At 41.8% G+C, this 18,991-nt stretch overlaps 1 protein-coding gene across 2 annotated transcripts in view; it reads right to left on the reverse strand.

Annotated features, from left to right (window-relative positions):
* ELMO1 (engulfment and cell motility 1) overlaps positions 1-18,991 on the reverse strand; it is a gene marked incomplete at its 5' end in the record, with an annotated part of 264,986 nt that overhangs the window by 9,631 nt on the left and 236,364 nt on the right. For both annotated transcript variants that reach the window (XM_084280366.1, XM_084280367.1), the window contains 4 exons: positions 827-909; positions 4,341-4,448; positions 12,491-12,603; positions 18,336-18,499. In XM_084280366.1, coding sequence (XP_084136492.1) covers positions 827-909; positions 4,341-4,448; positions 12,491-12,603; positions 18,336-18,499 — 468 coding nt within the window. The remainder of the gene's footprint in view (positions 1-826; positions 910-4,340; positions 4,449-12,490; positions 12,604-18,335; positions 18,500-18,991) is intronic.

An 18,991-nucleotide genomic window follows, 5' to 3' on the forward strand; every position in this document is an offset into this window, starting at 1 on the left:
AGAAATTTTGATTCAAACCCTCTGATCTGGTTCCCAGGCCTCAGGGTGTGGTTCTAGAACATCATTACTGTCTCACTCCTCATTGTACTGTCAGAAAACATGACCTGATTATAATATGTTAATAAGGAAGACTTATTAATATACCTCATACAATATGGTATGAAGATCACCATTACCAAAGATGTCAGACTTTGCTAGTAAATGAATTTTCTCCTTGCTGCAGTGGCAGTTTTTACTAACAAAACTTCAAAATTCTGGCACTGTACAATTTGAGTCCTACTGCCAGTTCACAGCTCTTGATCTGAAACTCTGAGAGGTACCATAAATCTAATTTAAGCTGGCCATTGTCTTCTACTTACTTTTTTTTCCCCAAATGCACTGCTGAAGACATCTTTATACACCTCATTGATTGCCTAGTGTTTACCTTACATCCTTTTATTTGCAGTTGTTTTTCTACCTGACAGGACCTGCAGTTATCATCACTGAATATGACCCCATCAGAGAATACAGCTGGAACATACTACTTATTAATCAGGGACCATACGAGTAGGTACCACCAAGTCACTGCTGCTTTGCTTTAGATGTAGAGGACATCACTGCTAAAGACTATCCTAAGGTGCTCTGGGCATATCACAAAGCACATCTGCCATGAAATCTGAGTAAAGGAATGGAGGCTTTCCTAATAATTTAACTCAAATGGTCTGTGGTGCAAACAAAGTGCATGAGAATACACAGAAAGGTGGCAGGCTGGAATGAAAAACACCTGTATTACTCCTGAGAAGGTCAAGTTGACTGGTGTGTATCATTAACAATTTGAGAACCATACCTTGTTTTGTTTAAGAGCTCCTTTCTCTTTCATGTGAGGGCAGTCTTTCCCAGTCACAACGGCTTTTATATCTGCCACTGGCACTGCATAAAAAAGAAACAAAAGCAAAAGCCCGAAAATGAGTATGTAAAAGCTAGAGAACCTAAAAGGAGGCAAAACTAATGTGACAAAATTGGCATCTCCTTTGCCATTTCCAGCACGTTGTAAGAAAGAAAACCAGAAGAAAACAACTAAGATAGGAATCAGTGCATCTTGACAAAATTTCAGGCATCTGGATAAAAATATGAGCATGCTTTTTCTTCCCTGTTGAGAGTACTTTGGGTTAAGGGTGTTGCAGATGGATGTGTACCGGTGTCTGGGCAGATTTTGTGTGTACTTGTGTATCTAGAAAATGCATCCTGTTTTCTGCCTTACTAATGTAATATGCCTGCCCTGTTGCTGCTCTTGCCTAGGCATCCAGGTAAAGTGTCTGTTGAAGAGAGGATGCTGGGCATTCAATGATGTTGCCCTTCTGTCAAGGCCTGTATAAATATTTAAAATAGTTTTCTATTTCACTTCCATCAGCAGTTTAGTCACATTCTGGTATTAATGGGAATAAGGACTAGTCAGGCTTATATAGACCTGTCCCAATTGCTTTAAAATGGGAAATGATCAGACATCCTTAAACAAAAAAAGGTAAGAAAAAAAGTATTGGAAGCTGCTGCCACATTCAGACTCACTCAGAGAGTGAGGTCACTAAACCATAAAACATTAATTTCTCCTGGTTTCAAGTGGAAGTCAATTTTCCAACAGTAATTACATTATGGAGAATCTATATGCTCCACAATAAATGCTCCACTTTACAGGATGGTCAGTGAGTGACAGTTTCTACAATCTATAAATAATCCATTATCCTTGTGGCTGTGGAAAACCATCATATACATAGAATAGCATAATAACATGAAAGTCTGTTACTGCCCAGTTCTTTACAAACTCTAATGGAAATTCTGAAGAGGAGAAATGCATTTTCTTTTCCACTGGGTACAGCAACACCATGGATTTTATTACAGGTTACCTCAGAGCTGTGGTTAAATAGATAGCATGGGATGTAGCAGACATTTTTTAAGGACTTTCTTTGCATGGAAAACTAAAAGAAATGGAAGTTATTTGGCTCTTCCCTAACCAACCTCTTCTGCCTTTAGACTCAGCATCTCATGCTGTTGCTCTGATGACTTTATGTCCCTACTTTTTGGTAAGACATGATATTTTTGGGAGGAGAGAGCAAGCTCTCTTGAAGGCCACGGAGATGATCAGGAGGCTGGAGCACCTCTCCTATGAAGACAGGCTGAGAGAGTTAGGCTTTTTCAGCCTGGAGAAGAGAAGGCTCCAGGGAGACCTAATTATGTCCTACCAATACTTAAAGGGCTCCTACAGGAAAGTGGGAGAGGGACTGTCCACCAGGGAGTGCAGTGACAGGACAAGGGGCAATGGCTTCAAGCTGAAAGAGGGCAGGTTTAGATTAGATGATAGGAAGAAATTATTTACTATGAGGGTGGTGAGGCACTAGCACAGGTTGCTCTGAGAGGCTGGGGAAGCCTCTTCCCTGGAAGTGTTTAAAGCCAGGTTGGATGGGGCTTTGGGCAACCTGGTCTAGCGAATGTTACCCTTCTTCCCTCCGCCCCCCCTCCCGTCCCCATTTATTTTTAGATATTTTTAGATAGACACTAGTTAGTCAAGCTTGGCAAGGAGGACACAAAATGTTTTATGTTGCTTCCCTTGGTTCCCCATTTTCTTACCCACCTATTCTCTTTCATCTGTTGACCTGCTCCCAAATGGTGACAATCTGGTCATCATATGCAGACCTTAACTGTTCAAAATTCAATATAGGTCCACACAAAGAACCCCAGAACATTTCTGGAAAATGTTACGTAAAATTCCCAAGCCAGTTTGGCCTGTCACGTTTTGAACAGTAGTGCCACACTATAATCTTAAATCTTGTGATATTCTCAACTCTGTTCAATTAAACTCTGATGTGGGTGGCACTTGCATCCTTTGTTGCCTGAAAACCTGAGATAGTGATGAAATAACCATATTCTTTCTCAGGCTGAATCAGTATCGGCTCTGCCAGCAGGCATGCACAGGGAACATGCGGCTCTGGCCTAGTGGTTCCTGAAGTAGGAGCCTTCTGTCCCTACAGGACCCTGACATTCCCAAGTCAGCTCAAGGGTCTGTGCAAAAATGCAAAAGCAAAATAAAAGCTTGCAGTCAGGGTCAGGGGTTTGAGCGTGGAAATGGGCTCAAAGCAAACAAATCTGGGAACTGCTGGTCTCCTAACTGTGCCTTCAGTTCAAGCGTGACCTTCACGCTTCTTTCTGATGCTACTCTTCACATTCAAGGGCTGTTTCTCTAAGCCTCATCCAGAAAAGCAGCCTCTTCCAGTGCCAATGCAGCAATGTGAACTCCCCATCCTACATTCTGCCAAAGCTGCAGTAAGAGTGTGAAACACCCTTGAGGCAATCTGTAAGGCAAGGAAAACAAGGGAATGCGACGGCGAACTTCCAGGTCTCCAGCATCACGCAGGCTCTTCCTCTCTGCCTCCCACACTGTGGCTGGGAGCACTTAGAAGTTATAAAAGGTGCTGCCTGGAGATAGGTTGGGTGGAGAAGAGCAGAGAAATTTGCAGTGCCTGAAAAATTAGTCTTTCTGCTATTCCATGAAAGAATACCAACTGGTATGACTGTACAAGCATGCTTGATTTAATAACGCCAAAAATGGCATTTATTACTAATGGAGGTTCAGAAAAGAACAAAAATAAATGATTCTTTATTCAATTTGTGGTCTCATGGAGTAACTTTCTGGTGACAGAGCTACACTGGTAATTATCTCAGTCACTGCAAAAAAAACTTCCCTGGGATTGCAGGCTAAATGTCTACAACTCATGTCGAAGGACAAAGAAGAAATTTTCACAAGAGTATGATTTTCTGAAGGGCTCCAAAATTGCTTAAACCCATCAGTTCCCTGGTAGGGTCTGTCACAAAGACATGTCCTCTCCCAGTTGGGCACAGAGTTAACTGTGAGGTCCTCTCAAGACTGTTCTCAGTAACATGTCATCTTTATGTCCATGAAAAAGACCTCTGTCTGGCATGAATTTCTCCTTCAGTCACTAAACTGTTTGCCACAGAAGAAACATCTGTCTTCGTGGACAGGAAGTGCTTTTGAAGATGCCCAAGTATTTTTATTTGATGTCTGCAGTTAGACAAGCCATCAAAATAACCTGTGTTCCTCCCCATGAAAGGCATGACATTTCCAAGCTGAATGAAGTTATAAACTCATTGGAAAGCTGAGCTCAGCCCTCATACACACTTGCTGAAACTAGGAGAGCAGTGTTTGAACACAGGAGGAAGTGTCCTCTGCTCTCGATCTCCATAAAAAGAGCTGTTGATCACATTCTATATTAAGAGGAACCTGCTGCAAGTTATAAAGAGGAATTAGCATAAAAGAAGTAAAAGTAGTACAATCTTTGTGCATGACTTACATTTATCTTGCAAGGAATCATGGGGGACTTCTCCCTGGGGACTTTCTTCCAAGTCTCCATAGTGCAAGACCTTGTGATTAGGTGAAAGTCGGCAATACCAAAATTTGTCTGTTAAAATAAATGCATTAAAAAAGGTCACTCAAGCATCTTCATAAGCCTTACCAATACCACAGGAGAAAGGTTACTCAAATGAGGCACTACACGGAAGGACTGTCTTTTTTCTTCCAGAAGAAGGAATATATGGGGTGTATGGAAAGTAGGACAGGGACTTTGCTCTGTAATTTTACTTGATTAAATGAAGCCGATACTAATACATAATTTTTGTATTGATTTAATCACCAGTTCCAAAAATAAATACTAGCTGGATACAACCAACTTGCATGCTATTAGAGACTCTTATGGCCAGAATACTGACTAAGTAACCACTTCCTTGAGTGGCTAACTTTAATGTACCCATAGAAACCTCATTTTTAGCATCCACTATGTGAAAATTAAGCCCTGCCAGCTGCCTTATGTGGGACACCCAAAAACTGGTACATTTGAAATATCCCATACTTGAAAATTATGACTCACGTCTTTTTATAGACATGGGAGAACAACCCCATATTTATGGAAGGACTGGACATAGCAAACATACAAAGATTTAAAAAGCAGGCATTAAGTCCCCTGTCCTGCAGATAACTCCGTGCTTTGCCTGGTCGCAAATATACACGTGACCATGCAGTCCCACTCCAGTTTGCATTTTAGCTCTTCCAAGGAGATGTAGACTTGGATCTCCTGCCACCTCCTGCTGTGCAGGGCATAATTCCACTTTATCAATATTTGTGAAAATCTGCTCCCATGAAGAACATTAGCTTTGCAGAGCCAGGGCACCATGCTGCCTAGCGTGTGAGGGTGGTGCTTGCCAATTTCCTTTCTGAGATGGCAAGAATGAGGTTACTCTTCCTTGTCAGAGCACTTTCTGTTTAATAAATAGATCACATAATGTTAAGCTGTCAAAAATACAATCTTGTTACATCCAAGCTATAAATCTCCAAATGCTCAGAGCAAGACTGGATATTAAAATGCTAGTGGAGGGGGCAGAGATTTCCTCTAGCTGCTGGCAGTGCTGATGCTGTGCCAGGCAGCAGCCTAAGGGACAATCCAGAGGAAATGTCATCACTGACACAGCCCTGTGGTGCTGCAATCACCAGGAGTGGATGGAGCCAGAGTTGGGATAAAGCATTGGAGGAGGTGTACAACCACCAGAGCCAGCATATGTGAGCTCGTTTGGAGTGTCAGCATAGGGAGGACTTCTTGGCTCCATTAGTGAAATACTGGCTTCATGGTCCCAACTGCTTTCTAAAGGACACTCTCCAGTCCCTTGGCCTGCCATTTAAAATACAATGTGGTAAGAGAAAGGGAATTCAGCTTTGATTGGCACAAGCAGGCTTCCACATGCCCTTTTAAACTTCTCTATCACAGTGGGTAACAAAGTTTGGGGGGAACAACCCCCACACTTCAAACAACTTTCTGAGGGGATAGCCCCCTCTACAGAAGGGTTTTGAAAGACCTAAAGATGTCTGGCAAAGGTTCAAGAAGACAGTGGGAAAGGTAACTGCTTATCCACTTCACAGGCATGTAAAACACTGAAAGATTTATGAAAGAGTGCCTAAGGTTTTGTGATGAACACAAAAAGAGCTCCTAAAACACAAGCATTCCTGTACAGTAAGCAGTAAATACGATGTTACACAGTATGGGGTCAAGAGGAGAAACCCCACTTGCAAAGTTTTTGCAAGGATTTGAAACTGGAGTCCCCATTCAGAACACTCTCATCTACACACACAAACAACTTTTCAGACAGGTTGTGTGTCTCAGAAGGATGCATGTGAAACCTTTCTAGATTTATGCCTTTTACAGGGAACTCTACCAGAACCACATCAAAACCTGATGCTTAAAAAGTACAACCCACTGAATCTGGCAGTAGATCATCATGCCCCTTGACTACCTAGAGAAAAGCCTCTCGTAACCGTAGCAGGAGCCTTTCATGTCTAGCTGCAACCTTGTTGTTTATTAGGAATACCCCTTTCCAAGTCTAAGATTAAAACAATTTTAATATTTTTCCTGATAAAAGCCAACACAGCCTCACTACCTTCTCAATGATCTGTCCAGAAAGATAGTGTAACTGAAAAAAAAAAAAAAATACCACGAACTCCTTTCAACTTCGTGTAAACAGGACTGGTGCTGTTAGCAAGGGTTTGAAAAAGTAGTTCATCTCTTTAACCTCTGAGGGGTTAAAGTGTTGTGGTAACCTTGGTCCTGTTTTAACACTCTGCTCCCATAATAAAGGAGGGAAAACCCCCAGTGAAAATGTCTCGCTCCATTTTTAGGAAGGGGTGTTTTTATGGGAAGAAACCGTAGCTCTGAAGGCTTGTGGAGCCTTTTACAGCAATTCCCCATAACCTCAGGTTAATTAAAGAACTAATACCCATGGACTGTAGCTTGAACCATGTCTGGTGCAATTCTCCTGTGGGCTCACTAATAACTGACACCGTGCCGCAGCTTCGCCGTCGCAACAAAAGCCCTTAAATGAAAGCTACAAATGGAACTAACGAGGTTCCCTCAGCCACAGCCACTGATCGACCAAGCCAGGCTGAGGAAGACAATTGGCACATTAGGGATGGGAAGTAAACCCTTGCTTTTACAACCACCCCAGCCTTAGCCAGCTGGGGTAGGGTTTTTTCAGCTGTACATGATGTTAAAAAGGGTTCATCAGACACTATCTCACTTACTTGGGATCTCAGTGCCTTGGAGGAGAACAGTTTTAAATGGGATGCATGCTATTTTATCGTAGTGCAGGTTCTGAACACAGTTTTATTGGAGGTGGAGTGTGTAAAATAAAGCTGCAGTCAAAATAAAAATTATATTCCACTGGCAAAAAGGGCGAAGAAAGCTTAATTACAGAACAGCACATGGAAAGCAGCCAGCATTTACTTTCAGCTCCAAATTGATCAACAAAAAAATAAGGAAAAGAAAAAGCTCTTTTCTACCATGATTCGAAAGTGGTGCTGTAAAACCAGAGAAAACCTACTGTCCAAACTCTCTTAAACCCAAGTTCACGGAGTTGAAGTGACAGAAGAGGCTTTAAAGACAGGACAGGCATTTCTCAATAGACCCCACACTCCACGGCTGGCAGATCTGTGCATACGTGTGCAGCTGGAGAGGGGTAACGGTCTGTTCAGGATGGAGTGGCGTTTGTTTTGGTTGTTATGAACCTGCTCCAAAGCCTAAGCCCCTTCTGTGAGCTACAACTCTTATTCTGCATTTGGTGTTATTACACCTGCCTCTGTAAAACTCATCCTTAGAGCAAGCAGCTGCAGGAAGGGCAGGCTGAGTCTTTACAAACGGTATGGGCTTGTGATTTCATGGCAATTTTTAGACACTACGTCATTTACACTTTCCGGTGAGTCCTTATGTCTTTCAGCTCACTGACCGCTGATGCAAGCAAATTAAGGTGCTGGAGATTCTTCTTTGGGAAACAGAATTAATCATTCCTGGTTTTAACCTGAAAAGGTTTCAAACAAATGGTTCTGATATTCAGGTAATTGCTAGAGCGGGCAGAAGGTTAAATATATTGCAGAGTATTGTTAAAAATTATAGATGAGGTTAAAAAAAAAACAAACTCAAGTAACAAAATCAGCTACAATCTTGCTACAAGAGTAATACTCAAAACTGTGACCAAATAGTAGGGCACGGAACATTTTGCTGATAGGCTACAGAGTGCTTGGCCATTCACTTAGTGTGTTTCCAAGTACATTAATGGCCCATGACTCATAAGCCCTTAACAACGCTATCCCAGGTAAAGAAGTGCTGTAGTTAGTACAGAAGTGCTCTATAGTTAGAATCTGGGGAGAAAATAGCTCAGATTTTCATGGACAAAGGTCTGAGAGTATACGTTTTATCCCAAGATATGTTCCACATTACTAAAGAAGTTTATTTTTTTGTTGTTGTTGTTCAGAGAAAATCTCCACAAATTTAACAATGGGATCAGATTTTTAAATACCACCCCTACGAAGAGAGGCTGAGGAAACTGGGCTTGCTCAGCCTAGAGAAGAAAAGGCTGCGGGGGGACCTCATTGCAGCCTTCCAGTACCTGAAGGGAGCATACAAACAGGAGGAGAATCAACTTTTTAAAGGGTAGATAATGGCAGGACAAGGGGGAATGGACTAAAGCTAAAGGGGGAAGATTTAGATTAGATTTCAGGGGGACGTTTTTTACAGAGAGAGTGGTGAGGTGCTGGAACAGTCTGCCCAGAGAGGTGCTGGATGCCCCATCCCTGGGGGTGTTCAAGGTCAGCTTGGACGAGGCCCAAGGCAGCCTTGTGTAGATCCAGGCCTGGAGGTTGGTGGCCCTGCCTGTGGCAGGGGGGTTGGAACTCTATGGTCCTTGGGGTCCCTTCCAACCCAGACCATTCTATGATTATATGATATGTCCGTGAAAACATACATATTTGTGTAGATTTTAGATATATGTACATGGACTCACCTTCGTCCTTTCACTGTGTTGTGTTTCTCTGAGATACTTAACTGCAGTGACAGATTTTCCCTCTAAATAGTCTTAACTGCATAGATGAAAGCCAGCAAGCCCTGCAAACTGACCTGTGGCAGTGCTGGAGGCATATTTAGCTAACTGGCTCCCCTCAGCGAGTCATGCACTCAGAGTATTATTTTTTGATGGGACTACAAAGGGTGGAACTGAGTAGTGGTGCTAAAGGAAGCTTGGCAGAAAAAAGGCAAGGTGTGTGTTCTTGTTCAAAAGTGCAAGTTATTTATCCTAAAAAGAGATATATTTTTTGGTTTAATGTAAGCTTTCTCCTTCCAGGTAGCTTCCAAGGTGCCTTGTGTACTGTGCCTTTAATTTAATGGTTGCATATCACCAGGTTTTCTTTCCCTTCCAAAAATGATTGCTCAAGATACCTCATCTTTGGCTGCAAAACTACTTCAAAACCACACAATTTCTCGATAACCTTTATAAAGCTAAAAGGGTAATTTATTTCCAAGAGTGCACCCAGAAACATAAACTACAAATGCACTGGATGACAGCATCATAAGTATCTATTATCCTCAATAACATGCCTTTATCTGCTACTTAACTCTACTGGAAATAATAACTTTTGGGGTTGTAAAGAGCTTTGCAGGCTTTTGCTTTAGTCTTCTGCCCTTTTTTTCAGGAATCAACTGAGGAAGGAGAATGCTAAAGAGGTCTATCTGTCAGCTGATGTCCATGGTCAAGGAACAAAGTGCAGATTTGCAGACCTTCATCATCTGCTGTTGAACAATGACCAGAAGGGCAGGTCAGATTTGGCTGTTTCACTTCCAACTGATTAAGAATGCTTAATAAAAACTGGAGTTAGTGCTGCAGTTCTCCTATGAAATGTTGTGAGCAAAAGGCCATGTAATCTTTGAAAGTGCTAAGGACCCTGCTAGGATGACAATGACATTTCTGATTTTCAGCTACAGAGAGATCCTGCTGATATGATAATCCTGTACTGAAACACAAAAGGCAGAGATCTGACTAGATACCTCACAGCTTAATCTTCAGCATCCCCCCATGAATCACCTGTTGGATTGGAGGCTTTCCAATGCCAAGTATTTATGAAAGCATTTCACCTCTTCTCAAAAGGCCGTAAGTCTGTAAGCTCCCTGCTTATTTTTTTGTCAGTCAAGTTTTTCAACTTACTGTGACTAATCATGTGTGTCCTACCACATGTTCAAACAACAGTCTTAACAGAAGTTTGCTCTGGAGTCTTTATCATGGGATAATGCCTGTTAATTATTTTTTAAATGGGCAATTTAATGCTTTCAGCTTCTCCTGTGCAGGGCACGTAGAGGTTCTTGTACGATCTGTAGATTTACATTTGTTCCAGGATTGTCTCAAGGGAAAAAAAGAATCATAGGAAAGGCATAAAAGCCATATGCATAATCTGCCTGATCTTAGTACTCTTACAAGCAGGTTGCCACATAACAGGCAAATCATGATGCCTCACAGCACTCCCTATTTTTGCTGCAGCTCCATATCAACCTGGATGGACCCCGGCCCTTTCAGGGGTCTGTGGCAACTGAACTTGGGGCAGCGAGCAGGTGAGGGGGCTCCTGAAGCCCCAGTTAGCACAGGGCACATGTACACAGAGGTGGCTTGGGGGAGAGAAGATAGGGACTGTAAGGCACTGTACTTACCTAAAAAAGGATCCCAATTGTATGGCTTATACACATATGGCTTGTACAAACATGCTTGTGTTTACAAACCATAATTTGCTTCTTCATTACACAACGTTAGATCTTACTGAGTTTAGCCTGGTGCCCTAAATCATCATCTTCTGTAATGGTTGGGCCTTCTCCCTCCCAGGGGGATAATTTACACTTCTGTTTCAGGGAATCAGAGAGTCTAACATAAAGTGCATGCAACTCCTTTCCATGTGGAAACATGCCCTTCTAAACAGGCTTATATCTGACAAAACCCAATGTATTTCAGAGAAGATCAATTTCTCTGAGGCAGGGTCATGTGTTCTACTGGTTTGCAAAGAACTGTGAACTATTCTAGACCTGTATAAATATGCTGCAAAAACAATTAACCTGGTGGCCTATATACATAGCAACTTGCTCAAGTGTGGACCAGAACATTAGGTTCATTTTTTATTTTTAATTTTTTTAAATTTTTTTTAAACCTTGTCTCCACTCATGTAAGTTGAACCTTATGCTCCTTAAGGCTTCTGATTCTATAAAGCATGAATTAGCAAGAGTTCAAGGTAAAATAAACAGTCTATCTTACTCTTGAAGGCATATCAAAAGAAGATTGTTCACCATGAATGCTGCTCCTTCCTTAGAATTTGAGTCATTTGCATTAAGGCTCCCACAGGAATAAAATAAACAGCCATCACTACTAATGGCCAAACCAAGCTATGGATTACTTCAGCTACTTTTGCTCCATGAGTACGCTGCTGAAGCGAAAACATGCATTGCGCCTCCCTATGAAAACCATACAGAAACTCACAGTGGAATATTAATGCTCTTTCCCAAACTCTGTGCATTGAGCTTCATAGGTGTCTGCAGGTTTGACTGCGAGGATGCATCCTGTTTTTCTGCAACTCAACCATTTCCTAAAGGCTGTGAAATTTTCCAAAACGACCTCACTGCATTTAGGAAAACTGCCTGCTTGTTTCTGAGGAACGAGGCATCTGCAGGGATACTTCTTCTCTGTGAAGAAAGCAGTTTTCCCCAATTGATCTGAAGGTGTCAAATAATGATCTTTGTCAGTTCTTAATCTTAGCTTTCGTTACTTTCTAATCTATATTGTATTTACAGCAGAAAACAAATGGCAATCTGAGTCCTCACAAAATGGGTTTTATTCAAGGGATGTTTTTGGATACAACTTCTAATTAATCTGTTCAATTTACCCTTTGTGCCCATTATTTTGTCCTGAGAAAGAAGTGTGCCTCTCCAAGGGGAAAAGAACCACAGAGAGTTTGACTGTATTAAAATGAGCTGTAAATCTAGCACTGAGCAATGACTCATAGGATTGGGAAAATAATCTCCTTGTGTCAATCAAGTAAGTATTCATCTGTAGGTACACAAATTACCGATCTAAGTGCTTTTTAAAAGCATATTTAAACACCATAATATATTTAATGTATACGGTAATATAAGACAAAACCCAAGGACAGGCAGTACTAACTAGACAGAGGGCTGCAGAATGAGCTCATCGCACATATAAAGGCGGTCCATCCAAGCCTGAGAGATTCAAATTCTGGCTACATCAGGTTTCATGTGCTATTCTTGCACAGGCAGAGATTTTGTTTTGAGATGAACAAGAAGCCTGGACATGGAGGCAGAAATTAAAACACTCAGTTCAGAGTGTGTGACTGCTGCTTGAGATTTTTGTCAAATACTAGACTTGTTCTAGATGATCGATGCGATGAAGCCAAAACCAGTCCCAGGGAAATGTAGGAAATCCAACAACAACTGTAACTAGGAGATGCTTTCAGATACCCCCTGGTTAAAAGCAGGCAAGACAACACTACAACCAAGGGTTTTGCCAGTCAAAGAAGTATTACTCATCTCAGCTTTAGACAAAAGTGACAAAAAAAAGCCAGACCAGGCAGTCTGAGCTGTACCTTGCCGACGCCGACTGTTGAGTTTCCTAAAGCAGGTGCCCTCCACAAGTCGATTGAGACGTTGCTGCTTGATCAGTTCTAAGATCTCAGGCTGAATCTTCTCTTTTAGTTCCCTTGGGAAGAGAGAAAGTAGGCACTTGTCAAATTCAATCACAGACCACATTTTTTCCTTCTGAGACAGTCTCACAAGATGTTTCTGCAAGGAGTTGGAAGGGGACGAGAGTCAGAGGCAAGCCCAGGACAGAACCTAGCCTGCTCCAGAAAAGTAGCTTTTCTTGTAACAGAAGAATGGGAGCCAGACTATTTTTGTTGTAGACATCTCCTTGCTACGACATCAGTGTCTGACTCAGGCGAGTCTTTTATCTGTTTCTTTGACCATCTAAAAACAACACTTGCTATAATGCATCCACAAGGTTCTTCTGCAGCAATTAATGCTCTTTCATCGTAGGAGCACTGTGAAGCTTATTTGAGGTCTGTCACCTTTTGTTGCATGACCCTCTGCTGATATGCCTTTACTAGCACTAATATTTACAGCACTACAAAAAGACCAAACCACATTTTGAAACAGTGATAAAAAAACCTGCAAGCAATTCCAATGAGTTAAAACAAGGACCAGCGCTCTATAACTCTTGTTCGTAACTCCACGCCATTCAGTTAATTCATTATCATCAGAACTTCGCAGAAGACTAACCCAGGACTAGGGATTGCTCAAGGATCAAACTTTAACCTTGCCCAGGAGCGCAGGAACCCAACAGAGCATTTAGAAATAATATTATATATCCTTCAGAAAATCCATTTTCTACATCCTATTTCGACAAGAGTTCAACATGTCAAGAACTAGGCAGAAAACGTATGCACATAATATTTAAAGTTTGAGTTCATACACCATCACATGGATTCACAGATGTCTGAATTCATCAGTTATATCCTCACTTAGACTCATTAAGAATACATAAAAGACAGGTTTAAACATCAACTCGACAGCAAGCCTAGTAAGATTAAAAAATAACTGTGTAGAGGATTTTTAAAATATGAAGTGTGTCAGAACCATAATTTTGCATTGCTGTGCAAATTAGGTAATACCAAAAATCATTCTGTCTGGCAGTATGTTCCAGCAATCAGCATCAAAAGGAAGCAAAGCTGTGGTATCCCATAGAGATGACAAAATTTTCTCTCTTGAAAACTTAGGGAGCCCGATCTCTGCTGATTTCCACATTCATTTGGTTCCCACACCTTTGATCTACCAGACCCCCACTGAAAACAACTGGAAGTCCTCTGCAAGATCAGGTCTTTTAACAAAAGGTGCCAGCTTCCCCCCAGGTATTAACAAAACGGTAGGGGTTCTTGATGCATAACCCACTGCACATTTACAAGCTGTGAAAATCTAGCTGGTCAAAAATGAAGGAAGCGTTGTAACTATAGAAACAGGACAACTTTTGGAAATGCATTATTTTAGGGTAATGTTCAGGCACTGTTGTTTTCTCGTTGGGAACTAAGATATGAATATGCTGAATGGTTAAATGCTGTGATTAAAAGAATTTTGTGCTTGAATAAATGTCTTGCCTTTACTTGAGCTGATGAGCTTCCCCACTCCTCAGGTAAGAACTGGAAGCATGGGCTGAGGAGAAGAGTGTTAAAACACAGTGGGGATTACTCAGCAGTTCAGGCTGCCGACTAAACCTCCAGCTGGACTGATTTCAAACATTCAAGGCTGGTATAAACATCAGTTTATATTCAGTATAACATCAGTAGTTTAATTCAGAAATTGGATGGTTACCACTGAATAGGTGTTAAAGGTATCATGTCATAGTTGTAAGACACGCCTGGAAAAACACAAATGAATGGGTCATCCAGCACATTAACATCTGACTGTTTGCTCATAGTGTTCCCTCTTCGATCCTCTAAAGCCCCATCTGCCCTTTACAAACCAGAGGAAGACAAGGATTTTCAACCAATCCAAAAATAAACAGGTAATCCTCTCTGAAGTACTTCACTAAGGCAGACTTCCCACAGGAGGAAGGGAGGTGGGAAAGGAGGGATACCTCATGCTTCTGCGGGTGTGCTGGAGCCCCTCTACACCTGTACATATATTTGCTCTCACAACTGTGCAGCTCAGAGATAGTACTCCCTTCTGTTCTACAGTTCCCATACTTGAACACACAGAGCTTGTGGAGACAACTCACTACTCCAATGGAGAGAAACAGTCTTCAGTGACTTTGGACTTCAGTGTCATCCTATAAATCCATCCATCCCTTGCCATGGTCATGGTCACCTGCACTTACTGTCCTTAGCAGCTCATGCCAACACTCAGTTACTCTGACTTGGATGGTTTTCAGCTATTTTTCGGGTACCATGACTCCATGTACATTTTTGCAAGGTGATCCTGCCATTAAGTGCTCCTCACTGCCAAGGGTTCTGTTCCACTGCTTCAAGGTGACAGAAACAGGACGGAACAGTCAAAGCACAGCACACAGTTAAACAAAAGATGTGCTGCTTTGAATCTTTGTATTTCCTTCAGCGAGTTATCTGAAGGTAAGGGACTTGAGTTCCTCAGGGTCAATGTCAAAAAGAAAGGAGGGTTAGGAAAAAAAATCTCTGTACAAGAAATAGGCCCTCCTGCCTAATTTTAAAATCAAACAGGAACAATGAGCCAAAGGAAGATCGTAAAGGCCAATATGTCCTGTGAAAATTTTATTTATTGTCCTTCAGATGACATCAGCCTAATGGTTTGTGCTTTGCAAAGATAGAGAACAAACTCAGAAAGTCTAAGGAGACAGTGGCTTTAAAAATTGCCATTAGTTTCCTACCGTGTTCCTGGGACGAAGCAATGGGAAAAGTTAAGTAGGCTGGTAAAAGCAAAGGGTTGAGGGAACCACACAGTAACATATATAATTGCTAATCTTCTGATCTCACTGACACTGTAGGCAATACTGACATCAGTTACTTGCTTTTAAAATAAGACCTGAATTGCCTGCAAATCTTGCAATCATTAGAAATTATTTTTAAATAATTCAAATGATACTAGTTCTTCAGCACCAGCTATATCTGTCCCCAGCCTTTACCTTTCCAGCTTATACCATAAGACTTCTTTCTGCTAGCTGTTTTCCTTCCAGGATGAGGTACATTACAGGCACTTAAATCATTACAACACAACAGAAAAGTAATCCCAGAAAAGCTTTCATGTGTTTTGTCCTTTTATCTTTCTGGCTTGTAGCTATGCCCTCTCCTAATCACTTCAACAAATTCGGAACCGGCATTAGTGACTCCTTCTAATACTGCAGAGAAATCAGCAAGATAAAAAGCTGAAAAGCATCCACATCCCTCCCTCCATTTCCCTGGCTGCTGACTTTCACACAGATGTTACTTAGCAATGGCTCACTAGCTGCCAGTAACTGCCCTTTAATCAGCAAAGTCCACTTGGACATCAGATCTTTATCCAGCATTAACCCAGCTCTGTTGCTGCTGTGTCAAGGAGAACTTGGGTCATCTACAGGCCTGTAGGATTCCTAGATATCTTCTTCCACAGCCATTAAAAATGCACCAGTGATATTTTACTGTTTCATGGTGGAATGGCAGTTCGGATGATCAATAACGATCCCAGGATCTCCAACTGATTCTGTTCTGAAGGACTTTTTATTTTCCTTAGTATAAAGTAGAAATTGAAAAAAAACCTTCATCTCATGTGATGTAACAATGCTCACGTAAAAGAAACAACTGATCTTTGCAAAACAAGGTGGTTGTAGTTAGGATAAGCGAAGGCAACAATTCCCAACCTACACTCAAATCCAACTGAACTGAAGCTTCTCTCATCCAGCGGCTTGAAAACTGAATACTTCAGTGGTGCATACCATGTACAGCAGAAGACAGACCTCTATCTTGTTCAAGGCTGGAAAACCCATCACCTGATTGCCATATTCTCATGGAGAATTAAGGCCTGCCGACTGTACATTCAACCTCATGTGCAATCTGTTTCAGCCTATCTGCAAGCCATTAAAATATACAGCACAGCCACGATTGCTCTCTTCACTCACTCTCTTTCCCTACAATGAGTCTGTGATTCCATACTCCTATCAGTTGTGCCATCTATGCAATCTGAGAGAGTTCAGTACAGGGAATCAAATCAGAGGGGGAAAAAATGAAAGAACAGTTTCTTTTCACAGTCAAGAATAAGTGATCATGGGTGCAATCAAAATGCAAATGCACAGAGTTAAATCTCTGCAAATGCAGTTTTGATTGCTTAAACACCGTATCGATTTACATAGCCTTCATAGCCTTTAGGCTTAGCCTTTGTCCTGAATCCAAAATGAGTCTCTGGTAACACTTCAGTTCCTTTTTGCTATTTGTGTTGGCTATTTGTGTCACTCATTCCGTGATGGGGAAGGAGACTCTGTGCTGGGGCAGCAGCCACCCAGCGAGGTACTGTAAGTAAAGAGCTTCCAGAGGGTACTGGCAAGTTTCACTAGGCTGGGTTATGGTGCAAGAGAATATAAATAGTTGACCTGTATCATACTTAAAACAGTTGGCTCATAGGGAAAGCAGGGAAAATGAGAAGCTTTGGTGACAAGCTTAGCAGTACCGAGTGGTTTTGAACCACTAAACGTTGCAAGGGCTTGGCAGGGGATTTCTGAGCAATGTAATGATGCAAAACTGACTGGAACCATTTGTAGCTTTTTAATTGATGTATTACTGTGAGTGACATAATTTCTAATTGGGCAGTAGGTCCTATCTTCTAATACACTAAAACATAAAAGCAGCATTCCCCCTTTGATCCACATTGGTATGATTAAAATTTAAGTGAGTAATTCTACTTAGCTTATGCTTCTGCTGTTGCCCTTCTGCCCCAGGAGGAATGTGTCCCCAGAGCTTGTACTTAAGATACCTCTATCCTTTAGAAACAAATCTAAATGAGCATCCTGCATCTGAATACTTAAAGGCCCTGGCCCAAACCCTTCTCTATTCCTTTGCCTTGGAAAGGACATTCGGAAAACCATGAGCCATTCCACTTGAAACGCGGTCAGGATTTCATGACATTTCAGCTGATGCTTCTGGAGTTGTCACCATTTCTCTGCTGATCTCAAAAGGTTCCTGCTATTCTCAGCACATCATTTGTACACCATGGAGTCTGCATCTGTCCTGTGCCATCAGCTCAATCAACCCAAGCCTGACTTGGTCCAGAGCCAAGTACAGTCTCGATTTTTCATATAGCAGAACAAAGGGTATCCTGAGAAATGGGAAGGAGCTATGGTAGCAATATTAGCAACTGGTACTTTGCAGTGAACAAGGAAATGAGAATCCCACTGGCTAGCTGCCAGAATGTTATCATTTACAAATAAATAACTGCTTGTCATTCATACCAAAGATAATGCCACAAACAAAGACAGTCAAACACACCACCACTCTTTTGTGAAGCCAGTGTGCATTGGCTCCTGTTCTTCCCCACATCACTCAGAGAAGCGAGGTGTGGAATTTTTAAAGGGCTTGGACAGAAGACAGAGTTGTGGTGATTTGTTCCTTGTTTTTAGAAAATCTACCACCAGCACCCAAACCAGGCTTACATGCACCATCATGCAAAGCTAGAAAAAGTCAAAGCATTGTTTCATACAAATAAGCCCCGTGAGACTCCGGAGGGATTTGTTGAATCTGGTTTAACTGAACACAAAGCAAAGTTGTGATTCCCTGCAGAAGAAAACATACGCACTTCAAGCAGATGCCACACTACTGCTTTTGAGCACAGCTCCCTGGACAGCTTTCCTCCTTGGGCTCCCTCTGACAATCTTAAAAATGTCATTCACGTTTGTTAATCCTTCCATGCAAAAATGAGCGGGGGAGAGAAGCTGATACTTACAGAATCGGACGAGACTGGAAGTCTTCCTGGTTCATTCTTTCAGACTGGCGTATTTTCAGTATTTCTGTGTAACTGAGGTTCTGCAGTTTGCTCTTGAACTGATCCAGAGAGCTAGGCTTGGTAGTGAGCGCTCTCATTATTTGTTCTTTCACTACCTGCATTACCTGTAGTTGACAAGGAAAGGAGAAAAAAAAAAAAAAACAACCCCATGTTAACACTTTCTGTGTTTTTCTTTCAAATTTTATTCTGGTCACAGTAAGGTTTCTAGGTATAGATGATGATTAGTCCTATGTGGTCTCAAGATAATTTCTCAGCAGCATAACCCGAAAATAAGCCAACTTCTGACAGGGATTCACAGCTTACAGCTAAAGCTCATTCGCGCTGTAACAAGAAAATTATTATTTTTCAGGGGTGGTGGGGAAGGTGTCACTTATTGCTTGGCTGTCTCCCAAGACAGCTAAATTACAATCACTGGCTACAGGATTTTAAGTCCCACTGTCTGTGGCTTGTGTCCCCATGGTAGCAGTAGTCTGGCTCTTCTGCATTCTGAGCTGATGCTCCCGTCGTGTTGGGGACAGGCACACACACACCACCAGACATGTAACAGGAGAAAAAAGCTGTGAAGTCCTAAGGAGACAACTGAGAGTGTGGATGTG

This window comes from Gallinula chloropus (assembly GCF_964237585.1).
Source record: "Gallinula chloropus genome assembly, chromosome: 2".
Taxonomy (NCBI): domain Eukaryota; kingdom Metazoa; phylum Chordata; class Aves; order Gruiformes; family Rallidae; genus Gallinula; species Gallinula chloropus.